We start from the raw sequence: 15,233 nt of genomic DNA, 5'->3' as shown, positions 1-15,233 counted from the left end.
GGAAGAAGAAGCCAGCCCGTCCTATACCGAAGCTCTGCCTCTGCGGCATCCTGAGATTAGACACCCCCGTGTACCAGGATGAGTTAAGGCTTAAATTTGCTGCCCGTTATGATTATTGGGTCAGGTTCGCACTTCAATATTCGGCTTGAAATCTGAATATACATGACTAAATCAAGAGATACCTGACCACAGTGAGCTTGTGACTACTACCTCCATTCTTAAATGTATAACACTATTAACTTTTTTCATTCCTTTGACTATTCACCCTTTTATATATACAGATATTTATACAAATAGATAAATCCACAAGTTAGATCTAAATTAATTTTTTTGGTAGATTTAGTGATACTCATTTTACTTTATTTAACTCATTTATTAAATAGATATTGTTAGTCAAAATTAGAGAAAAAATCAATGATATCATATATTTAAAAATGGAGGGAGTATTATGTATCCTAAGGGCTTCAAAGGCTTACTAATTTTTATGGGATTTTCTAAAACCGACTCCCGAGTCCCAACCTGCCCGAGTCCAATTTTGCTCAGTTCATAATATAGTACCTATACATCCTCCCAAAAATTGCGCAGCTTGTTTTGCTTTACAAAAATTGTGCATTTTGGTGAACTAATGACGTGATGAGCATGTGAGAACACCATTTCACCGTACTGGCTACGTGTGCCCCAATATGCAAACCAGAAAAGCCGTTCGAAATGTATATGGTCCAAAATGGCCCTGAAAGATTAAAACTTATTGAATCAATCTATCTACTAATTAAATGATGAATTTGTTGAAAGACTAGAGAGATATGTCCAAAAAATGAATTTTTTATATCAAATAATAAAGAAACTTCCAGCCTCCAAATCTTGAGGTGCACAAAGCCTAATATTTCTGAGAATAGATGAGAGATATTAATGCTACATGCATGCTAACAATAGTGTAGGAAATTTCTCCAAGTAGGAGGGGGAAAATGATGTAGCGGAGCAGTAGAGGGAACTGTTTCTCGATGCGACAGCTAAGACATTTCATCGTGATCAGCACTGAATTATCCCATCCCCCAGTCATGCAATTGCAATGTAGGATCAAAATATGTTACATGCATGCGAAGCGGATCGATCAATGGATTACTCGGAGGCACGGCCGTCGAACGACTCCGACGTGAACTGCTCGTAGAACTTGGCGATGAACTCCTCCGCCTGCATGTCAATGGAGTTGGGGTCGCCAGCTTCCGCCGCCGGAGCATCCTCTTCCTCCTCGCCGCCGATGTCCATGTGGTGCAGGTCCACCGCGGACGCGTAGCGGCTGGTCATGCCGACCTCCTCAAAGCCGAAGCCCGACCGCGCTGGCGACGGCGGCGGGAGCAGCACGTCGTGGTACACGTCGGGGTGGCCCAGCGGCGGCGGCGGCGGGTAGTACTCCAGCTCCTGTCCGCGGAGGCGGAGCGGGCGCACGCCATCCACTAGGGTCTTCCACGACGGCGAGTCTCCTCCGACAGGTTCGCCGTCGTCGTCGGCACCGGCCGCGACGGCCTTCTTCTTGGGGCTCGTGGCACAGTCCGTCTTCTTCATGCTGTCGCTCCGGCCGAAGGACGACTGGAACATCGCCCGGAAGAGGCTGAACGCGCCGCGCTTCTTGCGAGCGGAAGAATGGCTCCGGGAGATTGGGGTGGAGCACTCCATCGTGCCGCGGTCGTCATCGTCCTTTGTGGATTCTACATTATTCAACAGCTCATTGTCGTTGTCGTCTACGGTGACGGTGATCATGGTGGCAACGACGTCCCCGTTGATCTGGTCTGTCTCCTCCACGCTTCTTGCGCTAGGGATCACGGTGTCGGAGATGGCGTTGGCGCCATGGCGGTCGGCGACCATAGGCAGAACGGCTACTTCCTCCATGCGAGGAGGAAGAGCGCCGAGACAGGAAGGGAAGGCACGAGGCCTTCGGCTTCGAGGGGTAAGGATCTCCTCCAAAGCAACGAGAACTGATAACCAGGAATCTTGTGTATAGCCATGGAGACAGTCGGGAATGCAGCTCGTGCGCGGGTTATTTTTGGACAATGTTCTGTGGCCAATGGCATCCGAGAGAATTTTGCGGCACACCTCGGATGGTTGTGACATGTGATTGACTGCGCTACTGGAAACCGAAATTCCATTCGGTGCCTAAAACCGTAAAGAATATTGAAAAACCCGTCAGGAAAACGGAGGTACCCAAAATTATCCATGAACTGCTGGAAATTTGTAACTTTTTCGAACTGGTTACAAGCAGCAAACCCGCAAGCAAACAGTTACTAGTTACACCCACCTGATGTCAGCCGGTTATTTATTTTGAAAAATGATAATACTTAATACTTAAATCAATCTGAAAACTATTAGCTACGTTTAGATTTTTCTAAAGTCAAACTTTCTTGACTTTTTTTCTAACCGAACAGCATGGGAGCCCCCTACTAGATCTTTTCATTTTATATATAAGAAAGAAAATATTTACATTTTACAAGGCCCTAAGCCTAAGGGGAAGAAAAGGTAATAAGCTAAGGCCCCGTTTGGATCATTGGAATTGAATTACATCCTAATAATCATAATTTAGACACAAATTAATTAAGCTAATATAATTGTATGTGGAATATAGTTGTATATTATAGTTGGTGATATGGGAGAGATACTTATATGCTGCACTTCTACTATAGAGAAGCGAGTCTAAGAGCGTGCTATAAGAATTGAATTTCATTCTAATAACCATAATCTATAGAATCAATTTCCATCTCCCACCCCATGAATTTAAGATAGGCTTATATCTAAACTTTGGAAAGTTGTGGAATGCCACATTCCAACATAAATTAGCCTACTTCATTAAATAGATTCCAATTCCTTCAAAATGAAGGGACCCAAACGGGGCCTAAGTGAAATTACACAACCAAGTTTCTAACTCCATCTTTAGGGAAGGATTTGCCATGTGCAAGAGAAGCTTGAATTCATCCCTGAAGATTTGCTTCCATCTTCGCAAGGAAAGAGGGACGTTGTCAAAAATGACTTCATTACGGTGGCACCATATTGCCCATGAGGCCAGAATAAAGATTTCCCTAAATATTGTTTACCCAAAATTTCTTCGTCCTTCAACAATCATATCCAAATGTGGAAGGTTTTGATTCCAGCTGATGAAGAGTAGGCGCCAGCACCACTGACTGAAAGGACGTTAGAAGAATAGATGAAACATGATCTCTTCTAAACCTGAGTGGCATAAAGCACATCTGTAATCATCAAGCACTCTTCTTTTGCATCTTAGGATGTTCCTTGTATTCAACCTGTCACTTAAAAGCAACCAGCAGAATAATTTGTGACGCCCCCGGTAACATGACTTCCACATCCACATGAGATTGGGCTTACATGATTAAAACCTTGTAGCTGTGTGTACGCTCTCTTAGGATTGAAAAGGTTTGACCCCCAAATATAGCTCCACTGATCCTCCTCATTTGAGTCAGGTCCTAAGCCAAGGATTAATTGAGAGAGCTCTATCAGTTGCTCAGCAGCAATGTTAGATAATGGGGTGAAAACACTAGTAGAGAACTCACCTTCCATCCATCCCATTTTATCCCGGTTTAAAGTTAGCTCGGGATAAAAGATTCACCAACCGGGACTAAACCACTCCCCACTGGTGAGGGGCTCACCAACTAGGACTAAAGATCCCGGTTGTAAAAACTAGTGGTCTGGAGGGACCTTTTATCCCAGTTGGAAACACCAACCGGGACTAAAGGGGCCCCCTTTTATCCCGGTTGGTGTTTTCCGTGTTCCCCCTCCCATTCCCATCTCTTTCTTCTCTCACTGGCGCGATACCCTCCTATATTCCCAGCTTCTTATCTCTTTCTTCTTCCTTATCTCTTAGCCTCTCTCTCTTTCTTCTCTCACTGGAGCCGCCGCCCCCTCCCTGGCCTCCCTACCGGCCGGCGCCGCCGCCGCCCCTCCCCTCCCTCCCTACCAGCACCGCCGCCCCCTCCCTCTCCTCCCCCTCCCCCTTCCCCTCCCTTCCGGCACCGCCGCCGCCCTCTCCCCTCCCTACCGGCGCCGCCGCCGCCCCATCCCCCTCCCTCCCGGCACCGCCGCCGCCCTCTCCCCTCCCTGCCGGTGCCGCCGCCGCCCCATCCCCCTCCCTCCCGGCACCGCCACCGCCCCTCCCCTCCCTCCCTCCCGATGTCGTTGCCGCCCCCTCTGTTGCCCTCCCCTTCCCCCTCTGCTCGCCCCTCACTGCCATTGAGGAGCAGTAGCAGGGTGAGGTACAGGGCAGCGCAGTAAGAGGTGGCCGGCTGACGGCGAGCTCCGTGGCCAAGTCAGTGTAGTTGTGGTGGTGAGTTCTTGCAGTTTTTTTGTTGCAGGCAGCGGCGGCGGCAGCGGCGAGCTCGGTGTAGTGTCAGTGTTGTTGTGGTGAGTTTTTGCAGGCGGCAACAGCGGGCGAGGAGCAGTGGCTGGATGCGGCAAAGGAGGAGGTGGCTCGAGGCGGAGCAGGAGGCGGCGGGGCCAGAGCAGGCACACCGGCGCGGGCGAGCGAGGCCGGAGCAGGCGCACCGACGCGGGGTGCGGGCGGCGGCGGGATGCGGTGGCTCGACGGCGGTGCAAGAGCTGAGGCGGGCCTCCGCCCGCTGGTGCTTTTTTTTTATTTTTTTGGAAAACTCTTTTATCCTGGTTGGTATTCCCAACCGGGATAAAAGGTGTCTTTAGTCCTGGTTGAGTGACCCGGGACAAAAGACCCCCCCTTTTGTCTCGATTATTTTATCCCAGATGGTTTTTCGGGAGATCTGCTCCCTACCAACAGGGACTAAAGACGAGTTCTCTACTAGTGAAAAATTCATGTAATCATCCGGTGCCATGTACTTCTCTACTGAAATAAACTACTCCTTTGCAAAAGAGAAAAATTAGGGGCATTGCCATTTTAGGACCCCTAGGTCCCAGGTGTCTGTCCAAAAATAAGCAGTTGATCTAGATTTGACGTGACAAGAGGTTATTTTCAAGTAATTCTCTGAAAGGGACATAACATCCCACCACTATAATGATCCCACTGGCCGTCTGATATGAGGCACCACTTGGTTGGAGTACACGCATTGCCAAGTGAGAGTGACCCAAGGAATGTCATCATGGTTATAGAACTTATGCAAGTGCTTGAGCAGGAGAGCTCTATTTTGGGTTTTAAGGTCAATGATGCCTAGTCCTCCTTGGTCTTTTGCTTTGCAGGCCTTTTTCCAGGCTACAAGACATCCTCCTTTTCTGTTTATATCACCTCTGTCCCAAAGACAGTGCTTCCTGTAGACATCAATTTTTTTAGTGACACTAGCTGGGAGCTTCAAAGTGCCTAAGTAAAATGTTGGCTTCAAAGTGCCTAAGTAAAATGTTGGCAAGGCTAACAGAACTGAATTGACCATGATTAATCTACTAGCATATGTCAAAAGTCTACTAATACCCATCATTCTTCTTTCAATTCTGTTCAGGAGAGGCATGTTGTAATGACCTTGGTTTTTGGCAGAGTTAATCTGAAGACTAATCCAAATCTGCCATCTCCATCAACCGACCCCTAAAAACCCAGCAAAATCGCACCAACCAGCAAGCAGCAGCTCTTCCCTGAGTCCCAAAAAACTAGTGTTCCTCCAAATCTTAGAGCTGTGGTAGAGCCAAAGTCTGGAAGGTGGACCCAAAAGCAGATCCCCCAATTCTCTCGAGTCAAATGCACCAGAGCAGCATGCGCTCCGCTTCAGAGCTTCCCCGCCGCGTGGCTCAACTTCTCCGACGTGCGCCGCCTCGCCCAGTCGCCGGCCGCGACAAGATAGATCAGCGCGCCTCTCTCCCAATCACGCGCGGAAGCCCCTGCAGCCCTTTCCGCCTCGCCTCATCTCGCTCGCACCCTCGCCGGCCGCGCCAAGGCGCCCTGTCACCACCGTGGTAGAAGTTTTGCCGCTGCCGCGCCAGACTGCCTCGCATCCCGCACCCTGATGCTTTCCGGCTTTTCCGCCTCTCCGTAGTCGCACCGCCCATGCGCGCGCTCCACGATGATACCGCCCTCGCCAACCATGACTCCGGCAGAGACAGCTCCTTTTTCCGCCTCGCCAGTGATGTGCCCCGGCAAGCCACTGTCTGCGCTCGTTCGTGCCGCCGCTTGCCCTGTCACCTCGCCTGTTGCGACCTCGCTTGCAGTGCCTTCCTTCCTGTCACACGCCAGTCGAGTCGCCGCCCACAATCCGCCACTTGACGCGACCAGACCCTGCTCGCCTTCGCCAACTCTTAATCCCGGCAAAACCGCGCCTGCGCCGGCTTTGCCTCCAGTGCCCAATGGCCAAAGACCCTGTCCCCGAAGCTCTGCTTCGCCGCCCATCGCCGCTCAATAGCCGCCAAGGCAGAGCACTCCATCCTTTTCTTCCTGATCCTCACGTGAATCAATCTCTCTAAAACTCTCTCTCTTCCGCGTAGGTATAAAATGGAGTACCAGAGCCCCTACCGGAGTTTCCTTCGCCATCGCTGCTTCACCGCACCATACTCTGCTCACACTTGAGTACTACCGCTTAAGCTCTTGAGAAAGTTCCCTTCTCCGCTCAGACCCGCTTCTCCCCAACCCACCAGCCACATGTTCCTCCGCACGGTACTAGGGCTTGCTTGTTGTCCACAAGAAGCCCCGCCGCCACCGGAGCACCATCGAACCTCGCCGCCACCCAAGCCTTAGCGCCTTAGTCTTTCCACCGAAGTCTGTTCCTTCTCAACCCCAAGACTTCATCAGTAGACCTAAAGGTAAGCTGCTGACCCCTTTCCGGTTCGCCAGACCCCTTTTCCGTCTCGCCCAACCCTATCTGTTTCGCCGACCCTTATCCATCTCACCTGAGGGCTCGGCTGTATCTTTTCCTTTGACCCGAGGGTATCTGTGTAATATTTTGGGGACTTCTCTATGATAAGTCTGAGGACCCCGGTACAGTTATTTCTTAAGTCTAAGGGTCAGATCATCAGTTTCTCCTAATCCGACCCTTTTATCCTGTGCTCCACCAACTGAAGTTGGATTCCTCCACACCTTTCCTGTAGCTTTGCTACAAGTGTCTGAGCTAAAACGTGCAAGTGTTGTTGAAATAACCGTCTAAATGCTAACTCATGCATTTGCATTCGTGTAGAACTAAATCTCACCGACGGCACCTATGAGCTACATCCGGCGCCAGAATACGGAGCAGTAGCTGAGCCGCCGATCCAAGGAGCTGAAGCAGAACCCGCCGAGGACCAGTTTGCCTCCACCCCGCTTGAAGGCAAGCCCCGAAGCATGAACCCAAATTTCTAAACTTGCACATGCCTTCCTTCATATGTATGTGCATTTACGTTATAGGAGTTTTTTGAAACCATAGATGCATGACTTAGTTTCCTTGATCTGAACACTAGTCTGTTGAGTCCGAGTAGTTGCAATGCTTAATAGGACTCGGCAGAAGTCGAGTGATTACCTGTCACTCGCGAGTTATAGGAGTTGGTTGTTCTCCTTCTATTTACAACTATAAGGACGATGGACGGGGCAGGGTTTGGTGAACTCTTTTGGTGGTCGGTTGATCGCCTCGTCTGTTTACTTGAATCTGTTTAAGGTCCGACAGTGGTGGTGTTCGTGATCAAGTGTTTGAAAGTACTAATCTCATACCCATTATGGGATGGGGAAGCCTAGTACCTGATTGAACCTGGACATGAGCGGTTCGATCCACTGTCTCTAGAACAGAGTTTCCCCTGCAGCCGCATGTGGTGGCAAGTGTGGTCACAGAACGGCAGAGGCCAGGTCTGTGGAACCTTGCACCAAGAGAGGTGGGCCCGATACGGGTCAGGGAATTGATGGGGATGGCTGACACAGGAAGTGACCCTTAGTGGTGCGCGGATGTCGTGAGGTTAGGTTCACCATGCATGGTTAAGGAACTCGAATCGATTCATCTACCTCTCACAGTTTGAGACTGCTTGATCGCTATGCTACACTGAGTAAAGAAGGAATCTGATGATGACATGAACTTGATGTTGAGCTTGTACACATAATGTTTGGATCTATGCTTGTTTAGTATAAGTTGCCAATGTAGACTGGTTAATGAACTTAGAATCTGAGCTAAAACTTTGAAAGTAAGGACCTAACATAGTTGCTTTTGGCAAACAAAAACCCTCAACCAAAGAGCCTTGCATGTCCAGAAGTGATGGAGTATTTTTTCCACCGGTCGGTTAAGTCTTGTTGAGCTTAGCAGCTCAACCTTGCTTGTGGCTTCTCTTTTCAGGTGAAGTTGAAGCTTCTAAGTTTGCCCCTGTTGGCCCTTGGCCGCCCCAGCTTCCTCCTAGGTGGACGGTCAAGTGGGATCCCTCCTCGGACGACGAGGAGCGGGATCACTGATGTCCTGTTTGGCCTCACCAGGGACATCCGACCCCGGCGCTAGCTTCCGCTATATGTTATCTTTCGTTTCTTTTGAACCCTGTAAAACTCTAATTTCGAACCAGTGTGTAATGAATCGTCACACTAATTATTTGATCTGTTGTATTCTCTAGAACCACTCACCTTCGGGTGAGCTATGCTAACTCGATCCTGTTTAAGTGGTTAAATCGGATGAAATCCGATGGATCGTCGAGTTAACTTGATTAAAGCATGAGATTTGTGTGTTAGGCAACTTAACCGTGCTTTAGCTAAGTTAATCCGAGATGCTCCGCCACACATGTATTCATCCACCCTAGGTCTGGTGGTTCCAAAGGGTAAACCCAAATAAGTGAAAGGTATTGACTCAACCTTACATCCCACCACATTGGCTAGAGCAGAAACCTTCCGAGCTCAACATTAATGGGCACTAGGCTGGATTTGGAAAAGTTCACTTTCAGTCCAGTGGATGCTACAAAGGAATGAAGCAGGCTTTTTAGGCTGACAAGTTGTTCTTCCTCTACTGGCATTATGAGAAGAGTGTCATCTGCATATTGTATTATAGGATAGTCCCCTCCAAAATTTCCCCCAAAGGGTGTTTGAGGACACTTGTAGCTACTGCATTATTAACTACTGATTGAAGCAAATCTGCAGCCATGAAAAAAAGCAGAGGTGACAAAGGATCTCCCTGTCTAACTCCCCTTTTACATTTAAAGGGTTTTCCTAAGACACCATTAAGAAGTATTTATGATGACCCTGAGCTAAGAATCATGCTAATCCAGTGAATCCACTTATCAGAAAATCCCTTGTGTTTGAACATATCTAGAATAACCTGATGCTCAATTTTATCAAATGCCTTTCAAAGTCTAGTTTCAGAATCACAATCTCTTTTTTGCTATGATGACAGAAGTGTAGAAATTGAAAAGCCCAAGCTAAACAATCTAGTATGATTCTACCCTTGAGAAACCCAAATTGATTAGTGTGTATAATAGATAAAATTACCTTCTGCAATATGTTAGCTAATAACTTTGTGAGCAGTTTTAGAATTCAATAAAGAGATTGGTCTGTAATCATTGACAGATTGAGGACTATCTTTTTTAGGGATCAGAGTTATGAAAGATCCATTGATACATTCCAAATCTATTGTACCATTAGCAAAGCTATCACATAATCTATAGAAATCTTCTGCTATGATATACCAGCACTTTTTCATGAAAAAGCCATTGAATCCATCCAGTCCAGGAGCATGACCTAGGGGCATTTCCTTAAGGGCTAAATCTATCTCCTCTTTAGTGAACGGGTCATCCAAGATGGGCAGCTGTACTGACTAGAGCATTACAGTGTATTTTGATACACCCAATCTATCCTTGAAAGAATTCCACAAAATCCCAGCCTTTAGCTCATGATCAAAAATAGTTACTCCATCATCATTAAGAAGAGAAGCAATGGAATTTCTTCTGAAGGAATGGGTTCCCATTACTTGAAAGAGGCTTGAGTTCTCATCACCAAATTTAACCCACCTAACAGTGGATCTTTGTTTCCAATAAACTCTTTTAACTTCAAAGAGTTTCTGAAGATAATCCCTAACAATCTTTCTGAAGTTTGATTCAACCAAGCAAAATCTTCTCTGATCTTCTAAACCATCAAGCATTGCTAAAACCCAATTACAGTTGCTGATCAGTTTACTTAGCTTTGATAATTCTTTACTCCATAATTTCAGACCTTTCCTGCTTGAATTTTCCACTAATAGTTTTCGCCATGTCACTGAAAAAAGGGTTAGTATTCCAATGAAGTTTCACCATGTCAAAGAATCTTGGAAATTCTGTCCAATAATTTTCAAACTTGAAAATTGAAGCTCTAGGGATATGTGAATCCATTTGCACCACATACGATATATATATGATCTAAAATAGGCCTAGATAAAGGTTTGACACTGGTAGCTAGGTAAGACAGTCCATGATGATGATATGAAAACACAATCTAATTTCTCCAGAAGAGGATCAACTTGTGTTGCTCCAAGTGTACATATTATAATATCTCTAAAGATATTATAACTTACTTCATAATAGTTGGTTTCATGATAAATATAATGGCATCATTTTTAAAACTTACTTCAAATAAAAAAGATTACATATTATAATAGTTGGTTTCATGATAAATCTAATGACATCATTTTTATGTTATTAGCCTTCATAATTATGTGTCAAAACTGAAAAGTTTGACTTTGAAAAAGTCTAAACATACTATATTCTGGGATGAAGGGAGTAGCAGGGATGGGGAGATGTGACGGGTGAAATGTGCCTTTCTTTATTTCAGGATCTTAGCGTGGAAGTGGGCGGTATTTAGGGTTTTTGGCCAGTGTAAATGGACACGAGCATAGATGTTGCAGCCAAGATAGTGAGAGATGTTGGGCTATTTGGCTTATCATAAATGAGATTGTTTTTGACAAAGTACGCAAACAAACTTGTATGCAGATTAGAGCCACTATCTTTGGTAGTTAGCGTGCCAGTTCATGAACTTCAAGTGCACGGATCATCGTAGCTCTTCCCTTAGAGTATTCGTCCAAGGTTTATCAATATGTGGATCAGCAGTGAACTGACTAGGGTTTTCCATCTAATCTAATGGATTAGTCCTAACTTGAAGCATCGATTGCATATAACAGTAAACCTAATAGATATGAATGATAGAGTACAGGTTGATCACATCCATAGATACATCCAAGATACCATAACCAAGGGTAACAAGAGCCTGTCATCTTCTAGTTGTAGATCTATCTAATAAGCAAGCATATCATACATCTCATCCAAAGCAATCTTTAAACTTGATGAGGACATCAACACCAACGATACATCCACGCCGACACAAGTACCAATTTCTGGTCCTATTACTCGCGCCTGTGCTCATCAACTTAATCATCAGGTGAGTTCATTCTTGAGTTCATGTCCATCATATTTAGGCTATGGCGACATGTGCTCTCTTGTTTTGGTTAGGAACTAGGAAGAAGACCGAAAGGGAAAAGGATTTGCACAGGCTGAATTCGGACTGCAAGATAACACCAACTTGTGACGGTCACCATGGTCGCATACGGACTCAGATTGGGGCATTCAAGTAATTCATGGAATCCTTATGAAGTCTATTTTTTGAATCCAAACTCAAGTCCATATGTGTTCTGAGGCAGCCGCAATGATTGAATTACTACCGAGAGGTTTTCTGTCCAAAGGTGCTGCGTCGTCTTATTTTGGCCCAATGGATCATGTATCAAGTTGGGTCCATTAGGGATGCATCCTAGGGTTGGAGCACGACCCCAACACCCTGGTGGTCGTCCTCCCACTTTCATATACCCCTTAGCCGCCACCAAGAATAGTTGGGTTTTATTTAGATTATGTTTAGCTTTTGCTACATGCTTGTAAGAACGTGTGCTGGATCAGCCGCCCGTCTTCTTGTCTTCGGAATCCCACCATAATTGAGATTGAGTTCGAAACCTACATCTACATCTAGTAATTCAGTACTTGTTATACTTGTTCTTGCTAGTTCTTCGATTGTTTGCAGGACGAGTGCCCTAGTGGCCGGGTGACGCGCTCCACAAGATCACGGCAGCCATTGGAGGTAGTGTATCATTTGCTAAGGCGTAGCATCCTTGAAAGGTTGTAGTCGGGCCGTGAACGTCGTCTCCATCCACCAATCAAGTTATCTCACGCCCTCTCATCGAAAGATCGGGAATTAACCCTAGCGGGTTCCATATTAGTTGGTAATCGGAGCAAGATTTATTGGTGAGAGACTTCCAATCCTTCGCTGTTTTAATTTTTCTATAGTCTAGAAAAGTCAAAAATATAGTAGATTAGTTTACCTACAATCTTATAAACCCTTTGAGCCTTTGCTAGCACTTCTTAGTTAGTGCTTATTGAGTTTTCGGTTGCATCGGTTGTGTCGGGTTGCTGATCTTAGTTTTAGTCCCTTAGAGTTTTGAATTCTTGTCACATTTTAGTCATAGTCATGCGCTACCTTTTGATCTCTCTGTTGGCCGAATCTGAGTGCACTTTGGAGTTCAAGTCCGACGTGGACTCGGTTAACCATGCGCTTCCTTGTGCTAGGGTTGGTTGAGATTGAGTCCTAATCTTGTTAAAGACCGAGTTGGAATCGGTTAGTATCTCAAGTCCGAGTTGGTTGTTTGGCCGTGTTGCGTGCTGTTCTTCATATCCATATTAATCACACAGCAGTTCTTCATATCCATATTAGCTCAGTTTACTCCAGAGAGAGAGAGAGAGTGGTGTGTGACTCTTGTGAAGTCCTTTTGTTTATATAATCAATTTTGAGGATCCCCTGAAAAAAAATAAAAAAAGAAGAGAAAAAGAAAAAAGAAAAGAAACAAAAATAGGAAGAAAAGGGGTTGTTCGTTGTGCTTCTCTATTATTTTCTGGTGATGTGTTGTAACACCTGGTGTTTTAGCCATTAAAAGCAATTCAGAAGAATTAAAGGCAAGTTATGAAGAAAAAGAGAAGAAATTGGCTAAAAGTCAAATTCGAGTCAAATTTGACCGAAATTTGAATTTTGAATTCGAAATTCAGAAAAATTGGGCAAAAATATGGAATGGAAGTATAAGAGTGTTTAGAACTTGGTGATCAAGATTTGAGACAAAAACCTGGTCCTAAACATCTCAAGAAAACCAAAGGAAAAATCAAAACAGGAGGGAACTATTCATTGTCCGAAAATAGGATTTCAGAAAAAACAGCACAAGTGTCCATTTTGGGAATTGAATTCTGCCAAATTTTCCAAATAAGTGGACCAAGGAAACTATACAATATTGAAGTATAGACTTTGGACAAGTATACCAGGGTGTTGTTGATCAGGAACTACAAAGGAAACAAATTTAATTTAGGGCCTAAAGTTGGCACTTTGCCATTCTCGGCTGAATCACTGAAGCTGCCATTTTTCCTAAGTCTGAAAATAGTGATAAATAGCTGAGTTTGGAGCAAATTTCAGAAAGATGTAGTGCAAAAGGTATAGGTGTTTATGGGCAAAATGGAATCTTTGAAAGTTGTAGAACACGAATGGATGGAAGTGGGACTAAAAAGAATGAGTTTGGGTCACTGAAAGTGGATCAACAGATGAATATATGGCCATATAGGATAACTGACGAACTGAACTTAAAGTTTCAGAGTGTTTCAGTTAAGGTGAGAAAGAAATTCAAATTTGACCATGTTGGGATGCTTATCTCGGGCAAGAGCAAAAATAAAACTTGGAGAGTTTGAGTTTATCTGCAACTTTGCTTATAAGACCTTGGGACCGTCGGATGCAAGATCGGCCGTGGGGAGGGTCTGAATTTTTTGATGAAGGAAAGCAAAGGGGGGAAAAGGAACAGAGCAGAGCACGACGTGTCGCCGCCGGCGCTCCTGCCCCACTGTCCAGCTCAATAGCTAGGCCACCTCCGTGGCACGCAAGTCTATGGCTAGGTCACGGTGTCATCCATGCGCACGGTGAAACTTCGAATAACTACCGCTCCCGCCGCCGTTGCTTACCGCCTATCCTTTTTACCGCCGTCGCCCCTCTCTGTCAAGCCACCGCCGCCGACCAAAATTCCACTGCCACAACTCATCTCCCGTCGATTCCTCTCGCCCACTCCTCCGCAAATACCTCACCTACAGCCCGGTTAACTTGTTGTCTAGCCTCTCCCCCGGAGTACCCATAACCGTCGCTGTTCTCGTCCGCCACCGCCGCATCTCTTGCTCACGGTGAGCACCTTCTTGTCGTCCCTATTTCTCTTTGTGATAAGTCGTAGGTAGGCGCTTGGGGTGCCAGGAAGCTTTAGAGGTAGTCGCCGGGGTAGGCTGCGCTGTCGTCGTGCTTAGTCACGGCCGGCCGATAGCTCTGCCGCCCGCCGCCGTGGAGAGGATGGCTCCAGCCACCTCCCGGGGAGCTACCGCCGCGCACAGGTGCGCTAGGGCATGGGGATGCTTCCCCGACCTAGCCCTGTCGCCGGTAGGGTGCCGGCTGGCGAGCCGCGCCGCCCCCTGCCGCGCTCAGGTTTTGGCACGAGAAAGAAGAAGACTCTGGTGTCGAGGTCCCACGCGTCAGAAGAGAAAGGGGAGAAAGGAGGCCGGCCGGGCGAAGGCGTCGGGTGGGCCGGAGTCTCGTAGGCCCAGGAGCCGGCGCGAGGTCGTCAGGCCGTCATGGAAGGCTGGGGGCCGTGAGGTCCAGCAGGCCGTTAGGCCGGTGAGGCAGGCTGGATGTTGCGCGAAGGGTGGAAAAGAAGCAGTGGGCCGTTGGGCCGGTGCCGGGTTATGTTTTGGAGAAGAAAATGAAAACGGCCCAGTGAGCCCAGCAGAGGAGGGAGTAGGCCGGCGGGTAGAGTGAATAGGAGAAGGGTGGGTCCGAGTTGCGGGCCCAGCGTAAGAGAGAGGGGGTAGGAAGGGGGTGCGTGAGAAAAGTAGGCCGGGGGTTTTTCGGGAAAATTTAGATTTCCTTTTGTAGAATAATAGATTAAATCCGGATCACCATTTAAATCACAAAAATTCCTAGGGGTGTCCAAAATTAGTGAAACTAATTTTGTTAGGATTGTTTTATTTTCGTTTATGCATTAAAATTTTTATACCCTAGGAAAAATAATAAAAATTTAGGTATTTGTTTAATGCCTTTTCTTTAAGGTATTTAAATAAAAACTTAATCTTTATTAAATGCATAAAATATAGAATAACATTTTCATAATCACAAATTATTGTTAACTCATAGGAAATTAGGTTTCAAGACTAGAAGATAATTACAACGTTTGCTAGAAATAAAAGAAAAAGCCTAAGGTAAGGTTAGTAAAAGAAATAAAAATGGTGGGTTAATCTTTTCGGGTTTGTGTGTTGGCTTGCAACTTTATCATGAT

At 46.2% G+C, this 15,233-nt stretch overlaps 1 protein-coding gene across 1 annotated transcript; it reads right to left on the bottom strand.

Moving 5' to 3' along the window:
* Positions 1–1,119: 1,119 nt before the first annotated feature.
* On the bottom strand, positions 1,120–1,887 carry LOC117854751 (uncharacterized). Its single transcript, XM_034736987.2, has one exon. The coding sequence runs from the start codon at positions 1,885–1,887 to the stop codon at positions 1,120–1,122; it is 768 nt and encodes a 255-aa protein (XP_034592878.1).
* Positions 1,888–15,233: the final 13,346 nt, after the last annotated feature.

Source organism: Setaria viridis, chromosome 5 (assembly GCF_005286985.2).
Source record: "Setaria viridis chromosome 5, Setaria_viridis_v4.0, whole genome shotgun sequence".
NCBI lineage: Eukaryota > Viridiplantae > Streptophyta > Magnoliopsida > Poales > Poaceae > Setaria > Setaria viridis.
Note: the sequence above shows the minus strand (reverse complement) of the source record. Positions and strands in the feature narration are given on the sequence as shown.

Bases quoted from the DNA above. Each gene is read 5' to 3' on its own strand.
- LOC117854751 (XM_034736987.2), bottom strand. From the start codon at position 1,887: ATGGAGGAAGTAGCCGTTCTGCCTATGGTCGCCGACCGCCATGGCGCC.